Here is a 27,437-nt window from a genome sequence, read left to right on the forward strand (position 1 = left end):
AACAAAAGAGCTTTAAATCAAATGTTAATGTCAAATCTTACACAAAACCTAATTGTGATAGGGTATAAAAACTGATGCTTTTCATTTAATAAATTGGGTCATCTGCAGCATGCAGCTGAGGAGTTGGCTCCAATTCTTTCCGCGCCGTTTGTAGCCCATCCTCTCCTTCGGCATTCCCTGGCTGCTGGGGCTGGACCTCGGCAGTCTTTTTAGGGCTGCACCCACGGCATATGGAGGTTCCCAGGCTAGGGGTAGAATCAGAGCTGTAGGCGAGGCCTATGCCAGAGCCACAGCAACGCAGGATCCACCCGCGTCTGCGATGTACAACACAGCTCATGGCAAAGCTGGATCCTCAACCCACTGAGCGAGGCCAGGGATTGAACCTGTGTCCTCATGGATGCTAATTGGGTTTATTAATGCTGAGCCATGACAGGAACTCCTCTGGCCAGGTTTTGATCCCTGGTCTAGGAACATCTGCATGCCATGGGCATGGCCAAAAATAAATAAATAAATAGCACTAAACCTCAGACTCTCTTCCAAAGACTTTTAATCAAACAAACAAACAAAACCCCTCCATAACATTCATCATTATCTGAGTTGGCTGATGCCTTTACTCACTTACATATTTAGGGCTGGTCTTATGAGTCATTCAGAGTTTTCTTTCTTTCTTTTTTTTTTTTAAACTTCTTGCTTTCTGAGCAGCCTTTTTTTTTGTTTTGCTTTTGGCCATGCCTGTGGCATGTGGAAGTTCCTGGGGTAGGGACTGAATCCATGCCTCAGCAGCAACCCAAGCTGCTACAGTGACAATGCCAGATCCTTAACCCATTGCCCCACATGAGAACTCCCTAGAACTTTTTTTTTTTTAAATCTATTTTATTGAAATACACTTCATTTACAACATTGTGTTAATTTGTGCTGTACAGCAAAGTGATTCAGTTATACACATACATATATATTTCTTTTTCATATTCTTTCCATTATGGTTTATTACAGAGTATTGAGTATAATTTCTGCACTAGACACTAGGACCTTGCTGTGTATCCATTCTATATGTAATAACAGTTTATGTCTGCTAACCCCGAACTCCCAATGCATCCCTCCTTCCCCCCACCTCCCCCTTGGCAACCACACGTCCCTTCTCTATGTCTGTGAGTCTGTTTAGTAGATATGTTCATTTCGTGTCATATGTTAGATTCCACATGTAAGTGATATCATGTGGTATTTGTCTTCCTCTTTTTGAGTTACTTAGTATGATCATCTCTAGATCCTTCCACGTTGCTGCAAATGACATTATTTCATGATTTTTTTATGGCTGATGAAATATCCCACTGTACATATATACCATATCGTTATCTATTTCTCTATAGTTGACACTCAGGTTGTTTCCATGTCTTGGCTATTGTAAATAATAATGCTGCTATGAACACAGCAGGGCATTATCTTTTCAAATTATACTATTGTCTGAACATATGTCCAGAAGTGGGCTTGCTGGATCACATGGAAACTCAATTTTCAGGTTTTTTTTTTTTTTTGTTTTTTTTTTTCCTTCAGGAAACTCCATACTGTTTTCCACGGTGGCTGCACCAACTTACATCCCCAGCAGTGAAGGAGGGTGCCCTTTTCTCCACACCCTCTCCGGCATTTGTTATTTGTAGACTTACTGATGATGGCCATTCTGACAGGTGCAAGGTGTTACCTTGTAGTTTTGATTTGCATTTCTCTAATCATTAGTGAGGTTGAGTATTTTTTCATGTGCCTGTTGGGCATTGGTGTATTTTCTTTGGAGAAATGGCTATTCAGGTCTTCTGCCCATTTTTTCAATGGGGTTGTTGGTTTTTTTGCTTAATGGACATTTTATTTTATTTTTTTTATTCAAACTTTTTTTTTTTTTTTTTTTTTTGTCTTTTTGCCATTTCTTGGGCCGCTCCTGCGGCATATGGAGGTTCCCAGGCTAGGGGTCTAATTGGAGCTGTAGCTGCCGGCCTACGCCAGAGCCACAGCAATGCAGGATCCGAGCCACGTCTGCGACCTACACCACAGCTCACAGCAACGCCGGATCGTCAACCACTGAGCAAGGGCAGGGATTGAACCTGCAACCTCATGGTTCCTAGTCAGATTTGTTAACCACTGCGCCACGACGGGAACTCCTTAATGGGCATTTTAAACCTCCTTTTCTGTTGATTCTGTGTGTGTTCTTTCCCTTTTTGTTTTTCCTTTTGTGGTTTTATGAGTTCCTTTTATTTTATGCTGTATTACCTTCTTTTTGGTTCTTGCGAATCTGTTGCATGTCTTTAACTTGTGGTTACCCTGCTTCTCAAGTATGCTAACCCCTTCTTGTATTTACTTACTTTACATGGCTATATGGGCTCGAAAACTTTCTAAAACAAACAAGAATCTACATTTTCTTGCTATCCTCACCCACATTTTATGATTTTGATGTCCTCTTTCACGTCTTCATGGTTATCCTCGGGCTGATCATTGTGATTCTCACTTTCACAGAATTAAACATTTTTAAAAGTCTGTGTACTGCCTCATTTAGGTGATCTACCTTCCAATTGTGATTTTCTCTTTCCTATAGATTCTTGCTGCTTTTCTAAGTTGGAAAAGACTTTTCAATACCTCCTTTAAGAAAGGTTTAGTATTACTGTATTCTTTTCGTTTTTGCTTGTCTAAGAAATTACCTCTCCTTCTATTCTAAACGATGATTTTGCTGGATAGAGTATCCTAGGTTGCAGATTTTTTCCTTTCAGACATTAAATCTATCTTGCCACTCCCTCCTGGCCTGTGGTGTTTCTGCAGAGAACTCAGCTGATAGCCTTGTGGGGGCTCTTTGCTTTTCTCTTGCTTTAGAGTCTTCTCTTTTATGTCCACCATTTTAATTGTAATATGCCTTGGTGTGCGTCTCAGTTCATTTTGCTTGAGACCCTCTCTGCTTCCTTTATCTGACTTTAGCTGTTTCCTTCTTTAGGCTTAGGAAGTTCAGCCATAATTTCTTCAAATACATTTTCGGTACGCTTTTTTTCTTTTTTCTTTTTCTTTTTTGTCTTTTTTCTATTTCTTTGGGCCGCTCCCGCGGCATATGGAGGTTCCCAGGTTAGGGGTCGAATCGGAGCTGTAGCCACCAGCCTACGCCAGAGCCACAGCAACGTGTGATCCGAGCCACATCTGCAACCTACACCACATCTCACGGCAACACCGGATTGTTAACCCACCGAGCAACGGCAGGGACGGAACCTGCAACCTCATGGTTCCTAGCCGGATTTGTTAACCACTGAGCCCCGACGGGAACTCCCTCGATACGCTTTTCTTTTTTCTCCTCCTGGGATCCCTATTATGCGTAAATTGGAATGTTTTATATTATCTCATAGGACTGTATGCTGCTTTCCTTTTTCTTTTTTTTTTTTCATTTGGCTGTCTGCTGTTCTTATTGGGTAATTCCTGTTATTTTATCTTTCAGATCACTTTTTTGTTGTGTATTATTTAATCTATTTATTGCGTTTTGCTCAGCTTTTGCTCAGCAAATGAATTTTCTAGTTTTTCTTGGTTCCTTTTTATAGTTCCTAGTTTTTTTTATAGTAATCTGCATTTCTATTGATAGCCCTTAATTCCTTTGATATTTTCATTATCTGACCCCCCTTTTCTTTTTCGGCCACACCTGTAGCATATGGACGTTCCCAGGCCAGGGATCAAGTCTGAGGCACAGCTGCAACCTATGGCTGTGGTAACGCTGGATTTTTAACCCACTGTGCTAGGCCAGGGGTCAGACCCATGCCTCAGCAGTGAACCGAGCCACTGCAGAGACAATGCTGGATCCTTAACCTGCTGCACCTCATTATCTCCTTTTTGAATTCAGTGTCTACTAGACTGAAGAGGTCTGTCTCATTGTTCTTTCGGGGGAATTCTCTTAATCTTTTAATTGGGAATGGTTGTTTCATTTCACTTATATTTCTCTTACTCTATGAGTTTAGGAGAAATGGTTATTTACTCCTCTCTTGGAGGGCTATTTGTATGTGGGAGCATTCTTGTGTGGCCTGTTTGGTTTTAAGTCTTTTGGTGCTGGGGGTTGTTCTTAGCATGAATGCCTGCCTTGTCCGTCTTCAGTGTGTGCTGGCTCTTATCCTCTAGACTAGTGTTGTGATGACCAGAGCCTGCACTGGATATTAAACGGGGCCTCTTCTTTCCTCTGAGGTTGTCACTGCTCTCTCTGAAGCAGAGTCTGTTCTCTAGTTGGCAGGGTAGAGGCCCCCAGACCCGCTTTGAAGCTGTGATGTGAGGTAGGTAGAATTAGAGTGCTCTTCCTGTGGGAGAAGCCAGTGAGTACTCCTGCACTGGAGCTGTCCACCAGGGAGTGAGCTGTGTGGCATTGCCTGTTCTGTACACTCACAGAGTGTTGTTGGCACTACCTGTAGCTTCACCTCCATTGTGGGAAGGCAGGTGTCCCGGCCCTGGTGTTCCTCTGGTGCTGTGTTTACCAAGCCACCAGTGCAGATCCACAGGCGCAGATCCACTGAAGTCAGGTACAGGACTGCAACAGTCGCTTACCTGGTCCTGCCGTGGAAGCAGCCCAGACCCCAACCCAGCCTGTGTGTGTGTGTGCACACACACCCGCGCACACGTGCGTCCACAGGGCCCACAGCTGCAAAGGGCAGATCCATCCTGGCTAGGGGAGCACCCATAGTCCAACTGGATGTCCCGAAGGGGCTGAGATAACAAAAGCGGCAGCAGTGACGTAAATCTGAGGTTCGAACATCCCCTGGGGATCAGCTCTGATTTCAGCCTGCCTCCACAGCGGCCAACTGCTGGCACTACTGTGCTCCCTGAGCTTGTAGCATCGGCTCTGAGAAAGGCTGCTATGGTGGCGCCGCCCCACCCAAAATCAAACGAGCCTAGTCTGAGCTCCAGGACCACCTGGCAGATGAAAACATTAAATGCACATTCAGGGTGATTTGTTCTGGGACAATAGCTAATGGACACAACCGTTCTAAGCCAGGACTTTGAGTTGTGGGGGAAGCTGGAGAGAGGAGCTGTTTCCTCATACTGAAAAAAAGACTGGGGCTCTATATTTCTTTTTAAGATCCTGATCCCTGTTATCATGCCCATTTCACCAAAGGGCTGAACTTTTTAAATTAAATGTGTCAAACAAATGTCTACGTAATCATAACATCGACAATCAAAAGGCCAGCCGGGGACCCACAGACAAGTCTCTGGGTCTACTTTCATGGGTCACAATTACAATTTTGGACCAGGGAGGCAGTGGCGGGGAGCCTGGAGGACGAGGGGTCCAGTCTTGTGCCTGTGTGACCTCAGGCATTCCGTGGAGCATCTCTGAGCTTCGGTGTCCTTGGGGGGCACATGGGGATGGTGGGACAGGTGCTCCCTAGTGCCAGAGGGTAAACATGAGGAGAGAGGCTCAGCAGAGCGCCCGCCTATAGGAGCCCCTGGTAGGTGTCAGCCCTCATTCTTAGGCTGGTCCCCCAGTGTCTGCAGCGTTGCCACTGTCAACGGGCTCCTCCTCGGGCGAGCTCGGGTGTGGAGGCAGGTGCTGCTGCAGCTGGGCAAAGGTGTCCTCAGCCTTCTTGTCAGCATGCATCCTCTGGTGTCGGATGAGCGCGGAGGAGAAGCCGAAGGCCTTGCCGCAGCCGCTGCACTCGTAGGGCTTCTCCCCAGTGTGCACGATGTGGTGCTGGATCAGGTAGGAGCGGTTGCTGAAGGCCTTGCCACACTCAGGGCACGCGTAGGGCCGCTCGCCCGTGTGTGTCCGCCGGTGCAGCGTCAGTGAGGAGCCCTGGCCGAAGGCCTTGCCGCAGTCCCCGCACCGGAAGGGCTTCTGGCCGGTGTGGACCCTGCGGTGCTCGGTGAGGGAGGACGCGTGGCTGAAGTGAGCCCTGCACTCCAGGCACTCGTAGGGGCGGGCGCCCGTGTGCGCCAGGTGGTGCTGCGCCAGGTGCGAGTGGTTGCTGAAGGCGCGGCCGCAGTCCCGGCACGCGTAGGGCCGCTCCCCGGTGTGCACGCGCCTGTGCTGGCTCAGGTGCGACACCTGCGTGAAGGCCTTGCCGCACTGCGTGCACGTGTAGGGCTTCTCGCCCGTGTGGATGCGCCGATGCTCGGCCAGTGAGGCGCTCTGGCTGAAGGGTGCGCCGCACTCGGGGCACGTGTAGGGCTTCTCGCCCGTGTGCACGCGCTGGTGCTGCGCCAGGTGTGCCATCTGCGTGAAGGCCTTGGCACACTGGCCGCACGCGTAGGGCCGCTCGGCCGTGTGTGTGCGCTGGTGGCGGATGAGTGCGGACGAGAAGCGGAAGGCCTTGCTGCACTGCACGCACGCGAACGGCTTCTCGCCCGTGTGGATGCGCCGGTGCTCCAGCAGGGACGAGCGGCTGCGAAAGGCCTTGGCGCACTGGCTGCAGACAAAGGGCCGCTCGCCCGTGTGCACGCGCCGATGCTGCGCCAGGTGTGTGGGGCGCGTGAAGGCCTTGCCACAGTCTGGGCATCTGTGCGGCCGCTCGCCCGTGTGCATGCGCCAGTGCGCCGCCAGGTAGGAGCCCTGGCTGAAGGCCTTGCCGCACTTGGAGCAGGGGTAGGGCCGCTCGCCCGTGTGCGTCCGCCGGTGCAGCGTCAGGTGCACGCTCTGGCTGAAGGCCCTGCCGCAGTCGGGGCAGGAGAAGGGCTTCTCCCCCGTGTGCGTTCTCTGGTGCAGGGTGAAGGCCGAGCAGTAGCTAAAGGCCTTGCCGCAGTCCCCACACTTCCACGGCTTTCTGGGGCCCCCGCCTGCCTCCTCTGGGGTGCTCCTCAGATTTGGGCTCTTTGTTGGTGCACCGCGCCTCTGGGGACGGTTGTCAGCCTGGGTAGCGGGCGGACTCAATCTGGTTCCGGGGGTTCCACCGGGTTCCTCATGCGTGACGAGGAAACCCCTGGTGGGGTCTTCCCTGGGGGTCTCCTGTCTGTCCTTGAACTTACCATCCTGTTTCTGGGTCTCTCCCAACACGGAACCCCGGGGGACAGTGTCAGTCAAGAGTCCTTCCATCCTGGTTTCCCTGAGCTGCTGCTTCAATTTCACATCTTCCTTATCATATCTGAAAGAAAGAAAAAAAAAAGGCTTGTCACCTGTCCTAGGCTGAGAGAGGCTCAGCGCGGTGTCTGACAGTCCGGGGGAGATCACTCTTTGCGGTGGGGGCCGTCCTGTGGGATGGTGACCAGCATCCCTGGCCTCTACTCACTGGATGCCAGCAGCACTCCCATCCCCAAGTGCGACAACCAAAACTATCTCCAAATCCTACTGTTACAGGTTCTACCGCTTTCCCCAAAAAGATGTGTTGCAGTCCTAACCTCTGGTTCCTGTGAAGGTGACCTTACTAGAAAACTGGTCCCTGGCCATCCTTGGTGTCCCTGGCCATCCTTGGTGCCCCTGGCTTGGGGCTGCATCACTCCAACCCCATCTCTGTCCTCACGTGGCCTTCTCCCCTGTGTGTCTGTGTGTATCCTCTCCTCTTGTAGAGACACTGGTTGTTGGATCTAGGGCCTGCCCTACTCACACCAGTACAACTCACTTACCTGATGACATTTGCAACGTAAGATGACCTGATTCCAGCACTGTCACCTTCCAAGGTTCCAGGTTGCTAGGGCCGGAATGTTTGGGTTCCCCTCAAATCCATCTGCTGAATGAAGCCTTAACCCCTAGCATGAGGGTACTAGGAAGTGGGGCCTTGGGGAAGTGCTTTGGACATGAGGGTGGAGCCCTCCAGATGGGATCTGTACCCTTACAAGAGAGCCTGCTTCCTCCTCTGCTTTCTCCATCCTGTGAAGATGCCACTAGAAGGTGGCTGTTTGTAGCGCAGGAAGAGGATTCTCACCAGAATGCTCACCCAGCTGGAGCCCTGATCTCCGACGTCCAGCCTCCAGGACTATGAGATAAGCATCAGCTATGGGAGCCCCAACCCCCTAGTCTGTACGTTTTTGTTATTAGCAGCCTAGGCTGCCTAAGACCCAGAAGGGCATGACTTCTGGGAGGACACTCAAACTCAGATGCTCAGGGTGAGGAAGCCGGCTGCCCAGGGCCTCCGAGGCTCACAGGGCCATAGAACAGGGTTCATGTCAGCCCCTGGGACCAGGCTCCTCACTGGGTGACCCCAGGCACTGCAGGGTTACCCAGTCTGTGTTTTGTATATTCTCAGTGGAGAAGGGGGATCTATTTTCACATGAGCCTCAGCACACAGATGTTCCCAGAACCGCTAGATGGCTGTGGTGCATACAGCAGGCTCTCTGCTCTGGGCTCAGTCCCCGGGAAGGATGGGCTGAAGTAGGGGCCATCCTGGGGACCATCCTCCACTATCATCCCCCAAGCCACCCTTCCCTGAAAGACCCCATTAATGTGCATCTAGAAGGCCCTAAGTCTGCCCCGGGGGGGCATAATGCATTCCACTACCTATAGCCCCCCATCCACACCTCCACCCGCCTGTGCAACCACCTGCCAGCAAAGTCACCTTCACAGGCTGTGCCTGAGCCTCCCTCCAAAGGCCCTGAGCGCTCCTCATCCCCAGTGAGCTCCCCACCCCACCCCCAGCAAAGACGAGCTGGAGACGGGAGTGAGCAGGTATGTGTGGCACACAGTACGCAGAGCAGGTATGGGAAACCAGCCAAAGGTTCCACGGGTGGGTGGGCCACAAGTCCGGACCACGAGGAGAGGTTCGTTTTAACAAGCACACAGAGTGGGGCAGCCATCAACAGAGCGGTCCTGACTGTCAGGCTGAAATCAGCAGTGCTCCATCCTGGTCCAAAGCCCAGCAGCATTAGCGCCACCTTGACAAATGCAAAGTGCAGACCCCTCCCCAGGCCTAGTGACTCGAACCTGCCTGCCTTTTTTTTTTTGTCTTTTTGCCTTTTCTGGGGCCACTCCTGCGGCATATGGAGGTTCCCAGGCTAGGGGTCCAATCGCAGCTGTAGCCACCGGCCTACACCAGAGCCACAGCAACGCAGGATCCAAGCTGTGTCTGCGCCCTACACCACAGCCATGGCAATGCCGGATTCTTAACCCACTGCGTGAGGCCAGGGTTCGAACCTGCAACCTTAAGGTTCCTAGTCAGGTTCATTAACCACTGAGCCACGATGGGAACTCCCCTCAAACCTGCCTGTTCACAAGAGCCCCAGCTGGTTTTCAGGCACAGGAACACCTAAGAGGCATCGGTCCTGGCCACTCTGAAGCCAGCCTGGGTACATTATTATATTGGCCAAAATAATCAGCACCTGTTGAACACAGAGCTCCATGATCAGCACCCTTTAGCCTCTTTCATTCCTCAGCGAGGCTCCCAGAAGTGGCAACACCGGGCCTGTGGCCTGGCTCCAGAGCTTGTTCTCTTCCTCTCTCGCCTGCTTACAATCACAAAGGGCTCCACAAAACCACACTCCTCCCACGGCCTGCACGGCATCTCCCCGACCTCAGCCTCTACAACACCCACCCCTGCTCTGGGCTTGCCCTGCCCCAGCCAAGGCCTCCTCCCTGTTCCACAAACACTCCAGGCATGCTCCTGCCACAGGGCCTTTGCACTGACTGTTCTATCTGCCTGGCACATGCATCCACCAGTGCAGGCCTCACTGTGAAGACGGCTGCTCAGTGGAGACTTAAAGGAAATGACGGAGAGAGCACTCCCGGCCATGCGCACAGCGGGTGCAAAGGTCCTCAGGCAGGACCATCACAGGGTGAGAGAGGAAAAGCAAAGGGTCGGGGGGCTGGAGAAGAGTGACCTGGGGGGAAAGAGGGGAGATTAGGTAAGTGAGGGCCAGACCATGCAGGGTCTTTGTGCGGAGGTGAGAACTCTGCTAGTGGGAGCCAGACCGGGCCAGTCCCAGTTCTAGTGCCACCTCCACAGGCAGCCCTCAGGATTGAGTGGGGCCGGACTGCTCAGGCAGTGGTACCCACCTCGCAGGTTTGAGAGGATCAGGCCCTGTCCATGTGACTCTGGCTGTGGCCCCTGTCCTGGCAACCATGCCTCAGTGGGTCCAGTCAGCATCAGTGGGAGAAAGAAACAGGGACCCATGAAGATGCTGGGGTAGAGGCAGGTGGGTGGGTGGAATACGGACTCAGGGTATTTCCTCTGTGTGTGTGTGTGGCGGGGGGGGGGGAGGTAAGTGGATTCAGGGCGGGGTAAACCTGGGCGTGTCAGGTACACAAACAGGCCACCGAAGGGGAGACACAGACATGCTCAGTGGCAGACACACAAATGGAGTTGCACACAATGACACCATGGGGGTGGGAGTTACATCACCCCCCTCCTTGGCACTCTCATGGCCTTATACAGTCACCCATATGCTGTGGCAGTCTTCCCCACACAAGGAGGCAGGCAGTCTGGCACACCCACACAACTCCAAGCGCACCTGCCCCAGGCACACACACAACAAAGTCACACAAGCCGCTCTGCTCGACAGGCAGGCTCTGCCTGGGACATCACCCACAGTGGCAAACCCGGCCACACACACAGTCACGCAGCAGGCAGAGCTTCACACATGCCCAGAGCCACAAGTGTGCGGGGGCTCCAGACACACACACACACAGAGCAACCCCATGCTCTCAGTGTCTCTCATAAACACCCCGTGCACAGCCTTCCACATGCCGTCACACTCAGGCACACTCATACCATCCGGCACACCAGCCAATCCATCTACATTGCTGCACACCAAGAACAAGTTGCACACGTGCCCAAAATCACACATAGAGGACCCCAAATACCTAACACACACTCAAATTCATAGGCACAGGCCACCTGGGTCAGGCACGTGCAAACATACAGTGACACCTGGGTACGGACTCACACGAAGTCACAGGCACAGGTGCACGGGCTCAAAGTTCTGGAGTGATAGCTCACAGTGACGGGCGGACCTACACACACAGCGACACAGTTACACGCCCGCACCGGCACAAAGCAGTGGAGAGGCTCGAGGGGCGGGCCTCGCAAGCACAGGCACAGGGGGAGTCGAGGACGCACCTCGACACACAGACACGAGAGCACCCAGGCGCACACGCACTCACGCATGCGCACACCACACACCGGCGCGCTCGCCTCGGGGACCAGCTCCGAAGGCCGCTGGCGGCTCCCGCCGGGCCTGGTGGGCTCAGGTCGCCACAGTCTCTCGCCCTACCCGGCCCACGCGGACCCTCGGTGACCTCTCATTCTGTGGTGGTGCGGACGCGCCCGCCACTCAGGTCAAGGTGGCAGCCGTTACAGAAGAGCCCAGGCGCCAGACCGACCCAGAGAATTGCAGCCGGCTCCGGGAGCCCAAAGACTACAACTCCCAGAAGGCGCCGCGCTGCGCCTGCACAGAGACTCAGTTCCGCTGTATGGGCGTCCCTGAAACTACAACTCCCAGAAGGCCATGCGTCTGACTGGACTCTGCCTTCACGGAGCCCGGGGGAGGGCAAGGAGGTTGGGGGCGGGTCTTGGGCTGGTCTACCCCGAGCTCCGTCCACCACGCCGGGGCGCGATAGTGGGCGTGGCCAGTAATATGGAGGCGGGGCTCTTCTTCCTCAAGGAAGGGGCGGAGAGGAAGTAGGTATGAGAGACCCTTAGGATCAGAGAGGCTAAGTGAGTCACCCTGGGCCACACAGCACAGAAAGGGCCAGAGCGGGAGTTTGCAATCCTATTATACATGTATATATGCAAAGATCTTTCAACTACTCCTCAAGTGATGTAATTTCCAGACCTTTGCTGTCCAGGTCAGCCATTTTCACTCATAGTTACTCTCATGTTTATCATATTAAAATATATTCTCAAGTATAGCTTGAATCTCTATTCTTGGTAAAAAGACGTCCAAGGTTGGCAAGTAGTTGAATTGCACCTTACATGTATTTAGCCAATCCTCAGCTGAAGAACATTTATGTGACGTCCACATTCTCTTTGCGGCAAATGATGATCCTGTTGACATCTGGTTTTTCTCAGTTTTAAAAAAAGGTGATAAAATAAACAGAATCAGTCAGGGTCCTCCAGAGAAACAGAAGCAGTTGTGTGTGTGTACATCTATATCCATACACATATGTATTGATATCTATCCGTTGTCTATTATTTATCAAGAGATTGAGATTTCTTTTAAGGAATTGGCTTGCACAGTTGTGGGAATGGGTCAGTTTAGAATTTGTAGGGCTGGCCAACAGCTGGAAACACAGGGAACAGATGTGGCCGTCCTGAGACAGAATTTCTTCCCTGGGAAATCTCAGTTGTTGTTCCTAAGGCTTTCAACGGATTGGATGAGGCCCGCCCCACATTATCGAGGGTTGTCTTAAAGCAAACTGAGGTTCAGAGTGAACCTCTTTTATTAATTAATTAATTAATTAATTAATTTATCTTTTCTAGGGCTGCACCCATGGCATATGGAGGTTCCCAGGCTAGGGGTCCAATTGGAGCTGTAGCCGCCAGCCACAGCAACGCCAGATCTGAGCGGTGTGTGCAACTTACACCACAGCTCACGGCAACGCTGGATCCTTAACCCACTGAGCAAGGCCAGGGATCGAACCCGAAACCTCATGGTTCCTAGTCGGATTCGTTCACCACTGAGCCACAACGGGAACTCCGAAGTGAACCTCTTTTACAGAAGAACTTCAGAGAGACACCTGCATCTGCATTTAATTCAATCCCTGGGTACCAGAGCCTGGACAAGGTGGCACATCAAACTAACCATTTCAGGAGTCTCCTGCAACATGGGTAGAAAGGGATGTGTAGACAAATGAGAGAGCAAAACAGACAAGATCACTGTGAGCTCTCAGGATAATCAGAAAAATCATCAATCATCTCCCCCTCACTTTTTTTTTAAAGGGTACAGGCCAGATGTCACATGCACCCTGTGGTAGATGGAATGACTGGCCAATGGGGACCTGCTGTACAGCACAGGGACCTCTACCCTATATTCTGCGATAATCTATATGAGAAACGAATCTGAAAGAGAATAGATGTGTGTATATGGATCACTGAATCACTCTGTTGTACAGCAGAAATTATCACAACCTTTTAAGTCAACTATACGTCAATAAAACTAAAAGTTAAAAAAAGGGAAATGAGCCAAATGTAAACCAGGGTAAATACAGTTTTGTTCTTGGTCCCCTCTAAAGACACTGCGAAGACACGCCCACACTCATTTCTCAAACAAGGTGGTGCCAAGCTTTGGTGAACACGTGAGGGCACTGGGACATCACAGAAGGAAAACTAAAACTCAGAGCTGGTTTTTTCAAAATCAGAGGGAAAACGAGATTTCATGGATGCTGGTCAGATTCGTTTCTGCTGAGCCACAACGTGAACTCTGGAAAACAAGATTTCAGCAGAAGGCTGAGAAATGAAGTTTTAGGCCCCCTCCCAGGGGAATAATTCTTGCAACAGGGCTCCTGGAAGCTCAAGGAACACACTTGAAATGGACACGTTTATCCGAATGCAGTTTTGTAACGAAAGGGATACAGTTTTCCAGAGATCACCCTGTCCCCTGTCCCCTGGCCTGCCCAGAGCCTGGGCCCAGCCTGTGGGAAAGAAGAAGAGCTAAAGGTTGTCATGATGACGACGAAGCTGCGGATGGCAAGGCAGCCTGGGTCCAGGAGTGGCACCTGCTTCCGCCTCTGAGCATCATGACGTTATGTTGTCTTGAACCTTTCCCACCCGTCGCTCTGCCTGGCCCCCCCCCCGGGGGGGGGGGCTTTCCCGTGTGGCCCCTCTGGGCAGGGCGCACACCCCTCCCTTGAAGGTAACAAGGTGTCTTTTAATGACCATCGTTTCCAGATCTGTTTACCGCTATGTGTGAGGTTTTGTGATCTGTGCACTTAGGTACCTGGTTTCGTGCACCCTCTGGGAGAGCCCAGGCACACCTCTTCATCCTGTGTCTCTGAGTGTGTGTGGTTGAAGGGGAGTTTGGAAGATGACTCTTTTTTTTTTTTTTTTGCCTTTTCTGGGGCCGCTCTCACGGCATATGGAGGTTCCCAGGCTAGGGGTCCAATCAGAGCTGTAGCTGCCGGCCTACACCAGAGCAAAGCCAGGTTGGAGCCACGTCTGCAACCTACACCACAGCTCACGGCAGCACCGGATCCTTAACTCATGGAGCAAGGCCAGGGATCGAACCCGCAACCTCATGGTTCCTAGTCGGATTCATTAACCACGGCGCCACGACGGGAACTCCAGGGAGATGAGTCCTTGAACAACCAAGCTGGAGTTTCAGGCCCCTTTCCCTGCCCCATGTGTACCTTATTAGGACCCTGCCCAACCCCCAGATGCCCAAGCACGAGGTGGAGAGAAGGCAGGCCTGGCATCCTCCCCCTGGGACGTGCCCAGAACACCTCTCCTTGGATGTCTGGAGTCAGGATGGGTGTGATGAGGGAGACACGGGCTCAGGACCCCACAGGCAGGAGACCTCTCCCCTCCGAGCCCAGGGCTCTCATCTGTCAGAGGCAGACCCTCCTAAGACCCCCTGACAGGCAGGGCTGCTGGGCATGGCCTGCGTGTTCCACTCTGCGCACAGGCATCCTTCCAAAGAGGGGATCCGAGGAGGAACCCAGCCCACACTCCATCCCCAAGCTGGGTCCATGCCCGCGTGGCCTCTGTCCCCCGGGGCTGAACTGAAACTCGGAGACAGCGTTTTGGCTGAAGGAGCGAAAAACAGGTTTATTGATTTGCCAGGTAAAGGAGGCCACCGCAGTCCAATGCCCTCAAGACTGTGCCCTCCCTGGGGCAAGATTAAGAGGTGCTTTTATAGTTTGGGAGCAGAAAATAGGGCCTCAGGTAAGGATGATGGGTCGATGTAGATTTTCATTCTTCTTCAAAGTTGGTATGGAGTGGCCCCAGGACTGGTTCTGCTGGTCCTTCTCTCTGGTGTTCATTTGTTGGGGGTTTTAGTTCTTCAGAAGGACTCAAAGATACTGTTACATATATTCTTGGAGGAGGAACTAGGACCCTGCCCCAAGGCTGTTGTTTCTTGACGGCTCCTCCCCTGTTTGGATGAGCAACTGTCTGAACCCGTCCCTATGAACTCAGGGAAGGGCATGGAGGCTGAAGCTTGTTCCCTAAAAACAAGAAATGGGGGGACACAGAGAGGCTGTGTGCCCGGGATCCCCACAGGGCCCTGCTTGGTTTCATCAGGGCTGTGGGAACCCCGCCAGAGCGTTGTGTTGTACAGCCGAAGCCCTACAGCCTTCCCAGGCCATGTGCACACTTATCATAATTTGGGGAAAAGTCCTATTAAATAAAAAAAAAAACCCAAACACTTAAACAAAGGACACAAGACAAAAAAATAAATAAATAAAAAATTTAAAAAAGGACACAATGAACGTCTTTGCAGAACAGATACTGACGCACAGACTTTGAAAAAACTTATGGTTTCCAAAGAAGACAGGTTGGGTGTGTGTGGGGGGATGCACTGAGGGTTTGGGATGGAAATGCTATAAAATTTGTTTGTGATGATTGTTGTACAACTATAAATGTAACAAAACTCATTGAGAAATTAAAAAAAAAGAAAAGAAAATTAGAAAAAAAAAAAAACAGACATATTCCGTACAAAAGTATCTCTTTTATTTTCTCTGGTCTAAAATTTCCCCCAGTTTTTTGGCGATATACTTGGCATATAACTTAATGATTTGGTACATGTATACATTATAAATGAATCACTACAATAAGTTTAGTTAATATCCATCGCATCCTACAGTTACAAACTTTTTTCTTGTGATGGGTACCCTTAAGATTTATTCCTCAAGGCACAGAAGGCTAAGGACCTGGCACTGGCACTACAGCAGCTCTGGTTACTGCTGTGGCACAGGTTCAGTCTCTGGCCGGGGAGCATCCACATGGCACAGGTACGGCAAAAAAAAGAAAAAAATTTCCTCCCTCTCACCTGAAGGAATGCCCTGAGTTCATGAAGGGCTGTGCAGTTGCTAGATGGCACCCTTGACCTGTGCCAGTATGTAAACAGGTTAGTTTTTTAAAATGCAAGCTTTTTTGTTGTGAAATATGATGCACAGAAGTAGATAAGATCTTACCATGCAAAGAATTATATTCAGTAATCTGATGTAACCATACCCCTGTCGAGTCAAATCGTACCTTTTCTTATTTCCAAAGACATTTTCATGCATCTGTCCTCACTTCCCTCTCTCTTCCCCAGAGCTGTGGGCACGGTCCCCGTGTCTAACACTGCGATTCTGTTTTGACTGCTGTTGGACTTTATATGTGTGGCTTCAGGCGCTAGATGTTCCAGAATATTTTGTTGAACACATTTCCGAGATTTAACCCTGGTTTGCCTGCAGGGACCACGTGGTCACTTCTATTAGGGTTTTTCTTTTTTTGGTTAAATTTTTTACGTATTTTGGTGTTCCTGGACCTTGATGCGGTTTTGGTTTGACGCTGCTGCAAACGTTCCTTCCTAAGTCTCATCGCTCAAGTCCACACGTTACTGCGCATTAATATACGTGCAGGGGAGTTCCCATCGTGGCGCAGTGGTTAACGAATCCGACTGGGAACCATGATGTTGCGGGTTCGATCCCTGGCCTCGCTCAGTGGGTTAAGGATCCAGCGTTGCTGTGAGCTGTGGTGTAGGTTGCAGACCCTGCTCGGATCCCGCGTTGGTGTGGCTCTGGTGTAGGCCAGTGGTTACAGCTCCGATTCGACCCCTAGCCTGGGAACCTCCATATGCCGCGGGAGCGGCCCAAGAAATAGCAAAAAGACAAAAATATATGTGTGTGTGTGTGTGTGTGTAGGAGAGGGATTGCTCTGTCATCGAATCCGTGCGTGTTATTCTTTAGCAGGTGCTGCCAAATGTATTGCTGCAGTCGACCCTTTTACACCCGCAATGATAGCGAGTGAATGTTACCCTTTATCGGCCGCTCCAGAACCAGGCGGTGAGCGCTGTTTGGTGGTGGTTGTACGGGAGGGTTTGCAGTGAGCGCTCCTCATGTTTTTCTTTTGCATTTTCCTGACAGCTACCGAGTTTGTGGGTTTTCATATCGATTCAATAGTCTCCCTTCTGATGGTCTCGTTTAAGGTGTTTCCCCCTCAATATTTTCGACTTTAGTTTTTTCCCCTCTTTTTCTTCATAGAGGTTATTTTTGTGTTCAAGATATGGGCTCTCTTTGAAATATATGTGTTGCGAATAATTTCCCAGACTATCGCCGGCATTTTCATTGCCTTCGTTGTGGGTGTATGCATGTGTGTGTTTGTGTGTGTTGATAAAGGCAGTGCCTGGTTTTAATATAGTCAAGCCAATCACACTGGTGTAGAAGTCGAAACAGCCACCAACAGAATGTGTCTCCTACTGTCTACTAAAAGTTTTATTGATTTTTCTTTTGTTTTTTTGCCTTTTCTAGGGCCACTCCTGTGGCATGTGGAGGTTCCCAGGCTAGGGGTCTAATCAGAGCTGTAGCTGCTGGCCTACACCAGAGCCACAGCAACACCAGATCCGAGCCAAGTCTGTGACCTACACCACAGCTCACAGCAACGCTGGATCCTTAACCCACTGAGCAAGGCCAGGGATTGAACCTGCAACCTCATGGTTCCTTGTTGGATTCTTTAACCTCTGAGCCACGATGGGAACTCCAAGTTTTATTGATTTTGAATTTACCTTTCCTTCTTCCTTTAGAGGGAATGTAATTTTAAGGATAGTTTGAGATGGAGAAAATTTCATGTTTCCTCTTAATAGTGGTGAATTGATCTGAGACCAGTAATTGAAATAGCTTTACTGTCTTCAGTCTCTGCAAAGCCATTTTCTCCTCTAAATGAAATAAACATCTGTGTGTTGGCTCGTGTCTTTACTCTCTCTTCTAGCTCATTGGTCAGATTTCCTTATTGTTAATGTTGGTGGCTTTGAGATAAGCATCGCTTTCTGCTAGAGCTGGTCCATTATCTTCCCATGTACATTTTATTTTATTTGACTTTTTAGGGCTGTGCTGGTGGCATATGGAGGTTCCCAGGCTAGGGGTCGACTCAGAGCTGTAGCCACTGACCTACACCACAGCTCACAGCAACCCTGGATCCTTAACCCACTGAGCGAGACCAGGGAACGAACCTGCATCCTCATGGATGTTAGTCAGATTTGTATCTGCTGAGCCACGACAGGAACTCCCCCACATACATTTTAGATTCAATTTGCCTTGTTTCACACATATGCATATGCTTACACATACATTTGTGGGATTTTGTGATGGCACAAGATCTATAGACTCATACATATTAAAATAAAAAGTGAAACTTACTGACTTCTCAAACGTATAACCTGCTTCCATTTATGTAGGTGCTCTTTAATTCTTCTTCTTCCTCTCTCTTTTTTTTAATTTTATGTTTTATTTTTAGGGCCTCACTTGCAGCATATGGAGCTTCCCAGGCTAGGGGTTGAATTGGAGCTGCAGCTGGTAGCCTACACCACAGCCACAGCAACACGGGATCTAAACCCCATCTGTGACCTATGCCACAGCTCATGGAAACACCAGATCCATAACCCACTGAGTGAGGCCAGGGATTGAACCCGCATCCTCATGGGTCCTAGAGGAGTTTTGTTACTGTGGAGCCATGATGGGAACTCCACACTTTCTTTTTTGTGATGAGCGTTCCTGGAAAGTTCTCTCTCAGCAAATGCCCAGTGTTTAATACAGTAGGAACCACAGCCATCATGCTGTTCATGAAATTTATAGACTTTTTCATCCCATCAAACTGCAACTTTTAATCAACCACGCCCTGTTTCCCTCCACCTCCTAGACTCTGGTAACCACCGTTCTATTATCTGCTTCTCTGTATTCATTTTTTTTAAACTTCCATGTACAAGTGAGATCATGCAGTTTTTTCCAGGAAGATTTGCTTTTGTTTCTTTGGGGACCAGCCCACCAAACAAACAAACAAATGCATACACACACACACACACACACACACACACACACACACACACACAAACAAAATTTCCCCTAAAAGCAAACCAAAACCAAAACCAAACCTACATTCAACTTTCTGCAAAAAGGGACTTTGAAAGCTAATGACAGAGTCTGACTTTGCCAAGACCAGCTCAGCAGGATGGGGCTGAAGAACGGGTGCTGTGGAACTTAAGGAAAAAAGTTAACATAAAATAAAACAAGACACAGAAACAGAGACAGTGAAGGTGGGAACCAGGGGACTCAAGTTCTCTGGGACCAAGAGCCCCGCCTCAAGAAAACACACCGCTGTTATTTTACTTTTTTGATGAGATCACATGAGGAGGGGCTATAGGTTGATACTCAAGCAAGAAGATTGGAAAAACATGTCTCATGACATGGCTTCTTCAATTTCTTTGGATAGGCTGAAGCCCCAAGCTCAGTGATATGCTGTCTCAAGGTCACAAGCAGGCTGACCAGCCCTCCTGGTTTGCCCAGCTTTGTTCCTAGAACCCAGGACTTTCAGCACTGAAACTGGGCAAATCTGGGAAAACCGGGCTGTCTTGCCAACTCTTAAAGGCAGAGGGACCTTGGTTTCCTTTGCCCAATGCTCGTTTTTGTCTGAGTGCATCCGTGGTCCCAGGTCTCGTTTATGTCTCACTCTATCACAGTCGCAGAACGGTGGTGTCGGGTGGCCGAGTGCCGTGACATTCTGGCTGTTCCACAGGAGGACAGCAGCCCAGCTCCTGCATGTCAAGGGCTGCTTCTCTGTCTCAGACTAAAATCCCCTGCAGACTTCTCTCTCTAAGTCTGTGAATGCTTTCTGGGCCACAAGCTGGATGGCTCTGTCCCTTTCAAGCACAAGAAGTATGATTCTCAGAAAGACCCTATAATGGATCTGTGCTATAGGTGGGACGACAGCCCCACACCCGGACTGTGAGTTCCCATCTGGAGTCACCTGCATGCTCATGGCGGCAGATTCTGATGGGAGGGAGGGATCCACTCACATGAAAGTTTTCCTCTAATGACTCTGAGGGATGCAGAAAGATTTCTTTTTTCCAACGTCCCAGTCCGATCTTTGCTAACAAGCACGGTTCCCCAGGTGGTGCCCAGGAACCTCCAGAGATGCAGGGGGAAGAGACTCCAATTACTCAGTGCTCCCTGCATCCTCAGTTCTCCATCCAGTCCCATGGGGCTTTCAGGAGACTCTGGGAGCCTGAAGGGCAAAAAGGCAGAGAGAGGGAAATGGAGCATCTTTCAGGGAGCCTGCTTGAGAAAAAGCTTAGATCCACGATATTTCACAGGGGCCCTTCGGATTTGCTTTCTTATTCTCCCCAAAGGTGCAGAGAAGCCTGAATCCTCTTTGTGTGTGGTGTCCTCGTGGAAAGCATGGATGAAGTTCCTGGATTAGACTCTACTGGATCCAGGTATGTGGTTGGGTATTGGGGAGGTGTGGGAAGAAGCTGGTCTAACTGATTCAGTTTTATCCATCCATCCATCCATCCATCCATCCATCCATCCATCCATTCAACCATCCATCCATCTCCAACCATCCATCCATCTCCATCCATCATCCATCATCCATCTCCATCCATCATCCATCTCCATCCATCATCCATCCATCCATTCAACCATCCATCCATCTCCAACCATCCATCCATCTCCATCCATCATCCATCATCCATCTCCATCCATCTCCATCCATCATCCATCTCCATCCATCATCCATCCATCCATCATCCATCCATCCATCTCCATCCATCGTCCATCATCCATCCATCGTCCATCTCCATCCATCATCCATAACCCACCCATCTCCATCCATCTGTCATCTGTCCATCTAGTCATCCTTCATCCACCCATCATCCATCCTGTCCTCTCTGCCTGGTGTCCTCTTCCCTCTCCCTCTTGGCCATGCCAATAGGGTCATATTTTTTTCTCCCAACACTCTCCCATCACTTCCTTGGGCAGCATTTCTGCCCCCTCAGATTAAGGCAGAGTCACTTTTGCTCATGTCAGAATCCCAAGTTCCTACAAGGGCTACATAGATACTTAGTTTTCCCACTGAATTCCCTTCTCCTAGTATAGACATCCCCTCTCATCCCCTCAAAGGACAGCATTCAATATGGGTGTCAGGTCAAAGGAGCAGATAAAGCTGTACACCCATTTCCTCCCTCATGTTAAAAAATTGTAGCCTATTCACTGTTCTCTTCCTCACTGTTGCATCCTAATAATTGCCTGAACCTAACTCACTCTCCTGTCCTTTTTATTTAAGGATATATTAGAAATCTATGTGCAGCACTGTAAACGTTTCCTTATTCTTTTCTTTTCACATATTTTCTGTGTTATGGATGGACCCCAAACCCATATTTATAGATACTGAGATAGTTTTTCATCTTCTGGGATATAACCTAGCATTTATCTTTTAAAAACACATTGGAGGAGTTCCCGTCATGGCTCCGTGGTTAACGAATCCGACGAGGAACATGAGGTTGCGGGTTCGATCCCTGACCTTGCTCAGTGGATTAAGGATCTGGCATTGCCGTGAGCTGTGGTGCAGATGTGGCTTGGATCCCGCGTTGCTGTGGCTCTGGCATATGCTGGTGTCTACAGCTCCGATTGGACCCCTAGCCTGGGAACCTCCATATGCCACAGGAGCAGCCCTAGAAAAGGCAAAAAGACAAAAAAACAAAACAAAAAACAACACATTGGAAAACTGTCCTGTTTACCTCTCGTTTTGCACACGTGATCACATTGGTACACAAGTTCCTAGGAGTTGCAGAATTTGATAAAAGATACAATGCACTTATGGATCGTCATGGAAGGGAGAAAAGTGGAAGCAGAACAAGGTCTTTCGACATTCCAGGGTGTCCCAAATCCTGTGAAGGGGCGATTAGAAGAGATTTGTGTTTATTCAGCATCCAGGATGGACCAGGCAGGTTTCTCCCTTACTATTCTTTTCTCATTCAATCTCCCAACTCTCCTGCCTGCATGGTGGGGTAATTCTCCCCATTTCCCAGATGAGGAACTGAGACCATGAACAGCGAAGGGACTTGGGGACGATGACACGGATTCAGGAGCATGGCGACTCTCTGTGTGAAGGAGGTGCCACGGCAGCCTCCTTGGGGACCTTTTGCCATAAGATGCTCAAATTCCTCAAGACCAGGAATCCCTGCCCTGTTGGATAGCCGTTTCACCTTCAGTTCCTGTGATATTGCCCTGCAGGTTTGAGGGTTACTTTATTTACATGCTCTTTGTCTCTATCCTGTCACCACCACCACTGATTGGAATTATTTGGTGTTTGGACACCTTAACTTATTACTAGGTCTCTGTACCTAGAGCAGACTCATGGGTAATAAACACTTGTCAAAGAAATGGGTGAGTAATGGTAGTTAGGGCTTGCTCTTTTCTTTTCTTTGTCCTTCAAGTCTCCACTTTGTTCTTAGTATTTTTCTTTTCTTTTCTTTTCTTTTCTTTTCTTTTCTTTTCTGCTTTTTTATGGCCGCACCCACAGCATGTGAAAATTCCCAGGCTGGGGGTGGAATCAGAGCTGTAGCCGCTGGCCTGCGCCACAGCCACAGCCACAGCCAGGCCACATTCGAGCTGCCTCTGTAACCTACACCACAGCTCATGGCAACACTGGATCCTTAACCCACTGAGTGAGGCCACGGGTACAACCCGTGTCCTCACGGATACTAGTCAGATTCGTTATTGTTGAGCCATGATGGAAACTCTCTTAGTGTTATTTAAAATATCTGGCCATGTAATTTCACTTCTCAATGATTACCCTAAGGAAAAAATTTTATAAGCATGTCAAGATGTATGTATAATAATAATTGACAAAAATTTTTATTGTAAAAATTTTTTATTATAGTTTAAAAATGTAAATAACTGAAAATGTCAAAATTAGGGATTAAATATGTAAACCATGCTACACCTATCAATGCTTGGAACATAACCTGATTTGAAAGCATTATGGAAAATCGATTCATTTGTAGGAAAATGTGTGAGCGCTAGCTTCATAAGTGAAGAAAAGTAGTTTCAAAATTAAATGAAATATACATTCCTGTTTTGCTTCTGTGTGTGTATGCATTTGTGTGTTTGTATTTCTAGGTTTTTGTGTATGCCAAGAAGTATGGTGTAAATGAGCTATAGTAAATTATGAATGTGTCCATAGTGGTAAAATTGGCCAATTAGTTTTATTTAGTTTTATCTTTGCAGTATTTTTTCTATTTCTGAAAAGTGTAAACATGATTAATTAAACATTGAGGATAATTAATAATATAAAGTGTTGCCTTCTTTTTGAACCTACCATATGCCAGCTTCTATGCTTTTTTTTTTTTTGTCTTTTTGCCATTTCTTGGACCACTCCCGCGGCATATGGAGGTTCCCAGGCTAGGGACTGAATAGGAGCTGTAGCCACAGGTCTACACCAGAGCCACAGCAACCGGGGATCCGAGCCGCGTCTGCAACCTACACCATAGCTCACGGCAACGCCGGATCCTTAACCCACTGAGCAAGGGCAGGGATTGAACCTGAAACCTCATGGTTCCTAGTCGGATTTGTTCACCACTGTGCCACGATGGGACCTCCATGTGCTTGCTATTTCTTAACCTTGCTTGTGTATAATCCCCCCAATGTTGCTGTGAGGAAGTCTTTTTGTTTGTTTGTATTTTGCTTTGCTTTTTAGGGCCATAGGTGCGGCATGTGGAGGTTCCCAGGCTAGGGGTTGAATTGGAGCTCTAGCTGCTGGCCTACACCACAGCCAGAGCAACGTGGGATCGGAGCCGAATCCACAACCTACACCACAGCTCATGGCAATGCTGGATCCTAAGCCCACTGAGCGAGGCCAAAGATTGAACCCCTGTCCTCATGGATACTAGTCAGATTCGTTTCTTCTGCACCATGATGGGAACTCCCCAAGGAGGATTCTTAAATCATTCACTTTACAGACGAACTCAGGAATCTGAGTGAGTTTTCCAAGTTTACACAGCGAAAGGACAGAGCTGGGATTTAAAGGTGGGCTGTTGTGACAGCTGATGTCTCATCCAGCCCTCTCTCCATTCTGCTTGCGGTTATAGGGATCTAAACGCGTTATAACTCATAAAACTGTAGACCAAGAAGATCAGCTTTATGTCTGTTAATTTGTAACCCGATATTTTTACTTTGGTTCTTTTAAGGAATTCACAAATGAGAACAGTAGGAGGAAAGCAAGCCATCTGTTTGTTCCACACTGGGGAGGAAGGGGAAGCAAGCAGGGTTTGGTGAGGTGACGACTCCTAAATTCCCATATGGACACCCCTGAGCCCGATCGGCAGGTGAATCAGGCCAGAAGGAAAAGCTCTACAGCTTTAGGAAGATGCTAAATGGAAGCCGACACATGTTTCTGCATCCCAGAGGCAGTGGTGAGCCAAGGAGAATCCTGATCTGACGAGGGCAGGCCTGCGTCCCAATCTCCACATGATTTTAAATGTTTTCGTTGCTAGTGCGGGATGAAAGCATAAATGAGAGCCCAACCTAACACCCTCGTGCTACTCTTTTTTTTAAAAAAATTGCTCAGTGAATTTTATTACATTTATAGCTATACAGTGATGAGTGCTGCTCTTTCTTTTAAAGTTTTATTGGAATTTAATTGACATACAATGTTGGGTTAGTTTCAGGTGTGCAGCAAAGTGAATCAGTTATACCTGCACATGTATCCATTCGGTTTCAGATTTTTTTTCCCTGTTCCCCATATAGGTTATTACACAGTATTGAGCAGAGTTCCCTGTGCTATGCAGTAGGTCCTTGTTACCATCTATTTTACATGTAGTAGTGCGCATTCATCAATCCCAACCCATAATTTATCCCTTCCCCCACCCGTTTCCCTTCAAATTTTTCTTTAGTCCATCACCTCTTTGAGGGCAGGGTCTGTTTTCTTGCTCACCTGTGATGTTCCATTGCCTGGGGTGGAGTTGGGCCTGAATTAACATCTACTCAAAAGCATGTGTTGAAGGCGTGAGTAAATCTCCTAAAGACGCAACGAATGAATCCATCCATAAATGGACTTGGGATAGAATGACTCAGCTCTAAATGCATGCACTAAATAACCCGTTAACCAGCACGTACAGGAGGCAGCGAATGAAGGACTCAATCCATCTGACACTCCGTCAGTCTACGCATCAACAAATGGTAATACGATTGGATGAGTCAGTGAGGGTTCTGAATGGCCACTTACATTAAGCACCATGCCCAGCAAAGGACATGGTAACGCGGGGGTGAGGACGTGGTGACCTTTGCAGCTGTGCCCGGGAAACCATGAACGGTGGTGCCTTGAAAGTGTGAAACTGTGTTTATCTGAAGTTGCCTGTTTCTGAATGACCCCTTAAGAGGATCCTATTCTCCCGCCCAGCTAGGGTTTCAGAAGGAGCATGAGCACCCAGAACAGCACAGGGGAGACCTTCGTGCTGCTTGGGCTGTCCCAGCACCCACGGGCTCAGGCTGTCTTCTTCTGCCTGCTTCTCCTGTCCTATCTCGTCACTCTTTTTGGGAACAGCCTCATCCTGCTCCTGATCTGCTGGGATCCCCAGCTCCACACGCCCATGTACTTCTTCCTCAGCAACCTGTCCTTCCTGGACGTATGTTACACCTCATCCAGCGTCCCCCAGGTTTTCATCAACTGCTTGGTGGCCCTTCCCATCATCTCGCTAGGACCATGCTTGGCCCAGATGGCCACGGGACTGTACCTGGGTGTCGTGGAGTGTCTCCTGCTGGCTGCCATGGCCTATGATCGCTCTTTGGCCATCGGTGACCCCCTGCGCTACTCTGTGCGCATGGGGCCCCGGCTTTGTGGCCTGCTGGCCAGGACCTCCTGGACGGCAGCCTTCTTGTTGACGGTGGTCCCTGTGATGACCATGCCCTTGGAGTTCTGTGGTCACCAGGTCATCAAGCTCCTGGTCCTGAGCTCATGGTCCTGCTCAAGCTTGCCTGCTCTGACCTGCATTTCTACAAGTCACTCCTGGTGGGCACCAGTGCCCTGACCCTGCTGGTCCCTCTCGCCTTCATCGTGGCCTCCTATGGAAGGATCCTGGTGGCAGTGCTGCGGCTGCGGTCCGTGGAGGGCTGAGGCAAGCCGTTTTCCACGTGTGGCTCCCACCTCACAGTGGTGGCCCTCTTCTATGGCACAGCTATCTCCATGTACATGAGGCCCCAGGACAAGCCCATCCACTATCAAGACAAGGTCGTTTCCATGACCTACGGCGTCCTCACCCCCATGATGAACCTCCTCATCTACAGCCTGCAGAACAAGGACATGAAAGGGGCCCTCAAGAGACTCCTGGGGAGAAGGACTGACCTCTAAGAGGTCGTATGGAGGGGAGAAGAGATAAGTTAACTTCATCGATTGCTGACTTGAGGCTGTGAACTGTATCCTTGCAACGATACTAGGAGGAGGTGTTACACCTTCTCTCGAACGCACAAAAACTTTTAAAAAATGCAATCCTATCATCCGAAAGTCTACAAACAATAAGGGCTGGAGAGGGTATGGAGAAAAGGGATCCCTCCTGCACTGTTGGGAATGTAAATTGGTGTAACCAGTGTGGAAAACAGTATGGAGATGCCTCAGGAAACTAAAAATAGAATTATCATTTGATCCAGTCATCCCACTCCTGGGCATCTATCCAGAGAAAACCAGGACTCGCAAAGACACATGTACTCCAATGTTCATTGCAGCACTATTTGCAATAGCTGAGACATGGAAACAACCTAAATGTCCATCGACAGAGGAGTGGATCAAGAAGATGTGGTACATATACACAATGGAATATTACTCAGCCATGAAAAGGAATGAAATATCGGCATTTGCAGCAACATGGGTGGACCTAGAAATGATGCTAAGTGAAGTCAGTCAGACAATGAGACACCAACATCAAATGCTATCGCTTACATGTGTAATCTAAAAAAAGGACACAATGAGCTTTTTTGTAGAACAGATACCAAGTCACAGACTTTGAAAAACTGATGGTTTCCAAAGGAGACACGTTGAGGGTGGGGGCATGGGCTGGGGGTTTGGGATGGAAATGCTATAAAATTGGGTTGTGGTGATTGCTATACAGCTCTAAATGTAATAAAATTCACTGAGTAATAAAAAATGCAGTCCTATACTAGTTCTTCTGTGGAAGTGAAGCAAAAACCAACTGGGCAGTAACGAGGGCAAGAGCCTAGGTTCAGTGTGTGTGTGTGTGTGTGTGTGTGAGTGTGTGTGTGTGTGGTTGTGTGGGGTGTGGACAAGAGGGGGACTGCCCCCAGAAGTTCCCAGTGGCTAAAGGGGAAAAGGAATGACCTACTCTGCCACCAGGGTTCAGGGCCCAGGGGCCAGCCCCCTGCAGGAGCTGTGACTATGGCCTCCTTTGTGGCCTTGGTGGCTCACTCTGGGAAGCTAAAAACGGTGTGTGTATTTCAGAGGCACTGATCTTGCTGCCTTTATGGCCCCTGCCAGCTAGTCCTTTCCTGCCTGGCATTACCTCTCTGCCAAGAGCTGTGAGAGATCAGGGATTTAACCTACTTACAAACTAGTCTATTCAGTGGATGCTGGAAAAAGACACGAGGATCCTGGGTCAGAGAC

The 27,437-nt window shown here is 49.2% G+C and overlaps 1 protein-coding gene and 1 pseudogene across 4 annotated transcripts; one reads left to right on the plus strand and one right to left on the minus strand.

The window, feature by feature from the left end:
- Positions 2,860–11,293, minus strand: ZNF835 (zinc finger protein 835). 4 transcript variants are annotated; one of them, XM_021095092.1, is made up of 2 exons: positions 11,128–11,293; positions 2,860–7,070 (listed from the first exon to the last, which is right to left on the minus strand). In XM_021095092.1, exons 1-2 carry the CDS (start codon positions 11,157–11,159, stop codon positions 5,462–5,464), a joined length of 1,641 nt encoding a protein of 546 aa, XP_020950751.1. In that variant the 5' UTR covers positions 11,160–11,293; the 3' UTR covers positions 2,860–5,461. The 4 variants fall into 4 exon arrangements, with proteins under 4 accessions (XP_020950751.1, XP_013854319.2, XP_020950749.1 ...); XM_013998865.2 differs by having other exon boundaries at positions 11,037–11,293; XM_021095090.1 differs by lacking the exon at positions 11,128–11,293 and adding an exon at positions 10,801–11,028.
- LOC100739828 lies at positions 25,246–26,174 on the plus strand (annotated as a pseudogene).

The sequence above is a fragment of the Sus scrofa genome, chromosome 6, assembly GCF_000003025.6.
Source record: "Sus scrofa isolate TJ Tabasco breed Duroc chromosome 6, Sscrofa11.1, whole genome shotgun sequence".
Lineage (NCBI taxonomy): Eukaryota > Metazoa > Chordata > Mammalia > Artiodactyla > Suidae > Sus > Sus scrofa.

What these genes read in the sequence shown, in the direction of transcription:
- ZNF835 (XM_021095090.1), bottom strand. Translation starts at nt 11,021, where the DNA reads ATGCGTGAGTGCGTGTGCGCCTGGGTGCTCTCGTGTCTGTGTGTCGAG. An exon ending in ACCTGTGCCTGTGACTTCGT is followed by an intron (nt 7,071 to 10,800) that starts GTGAGTCCGTAC and finishes TCTTTCTTTCAG; the next exon opens with ATATGATAAGGAAGATGTGA.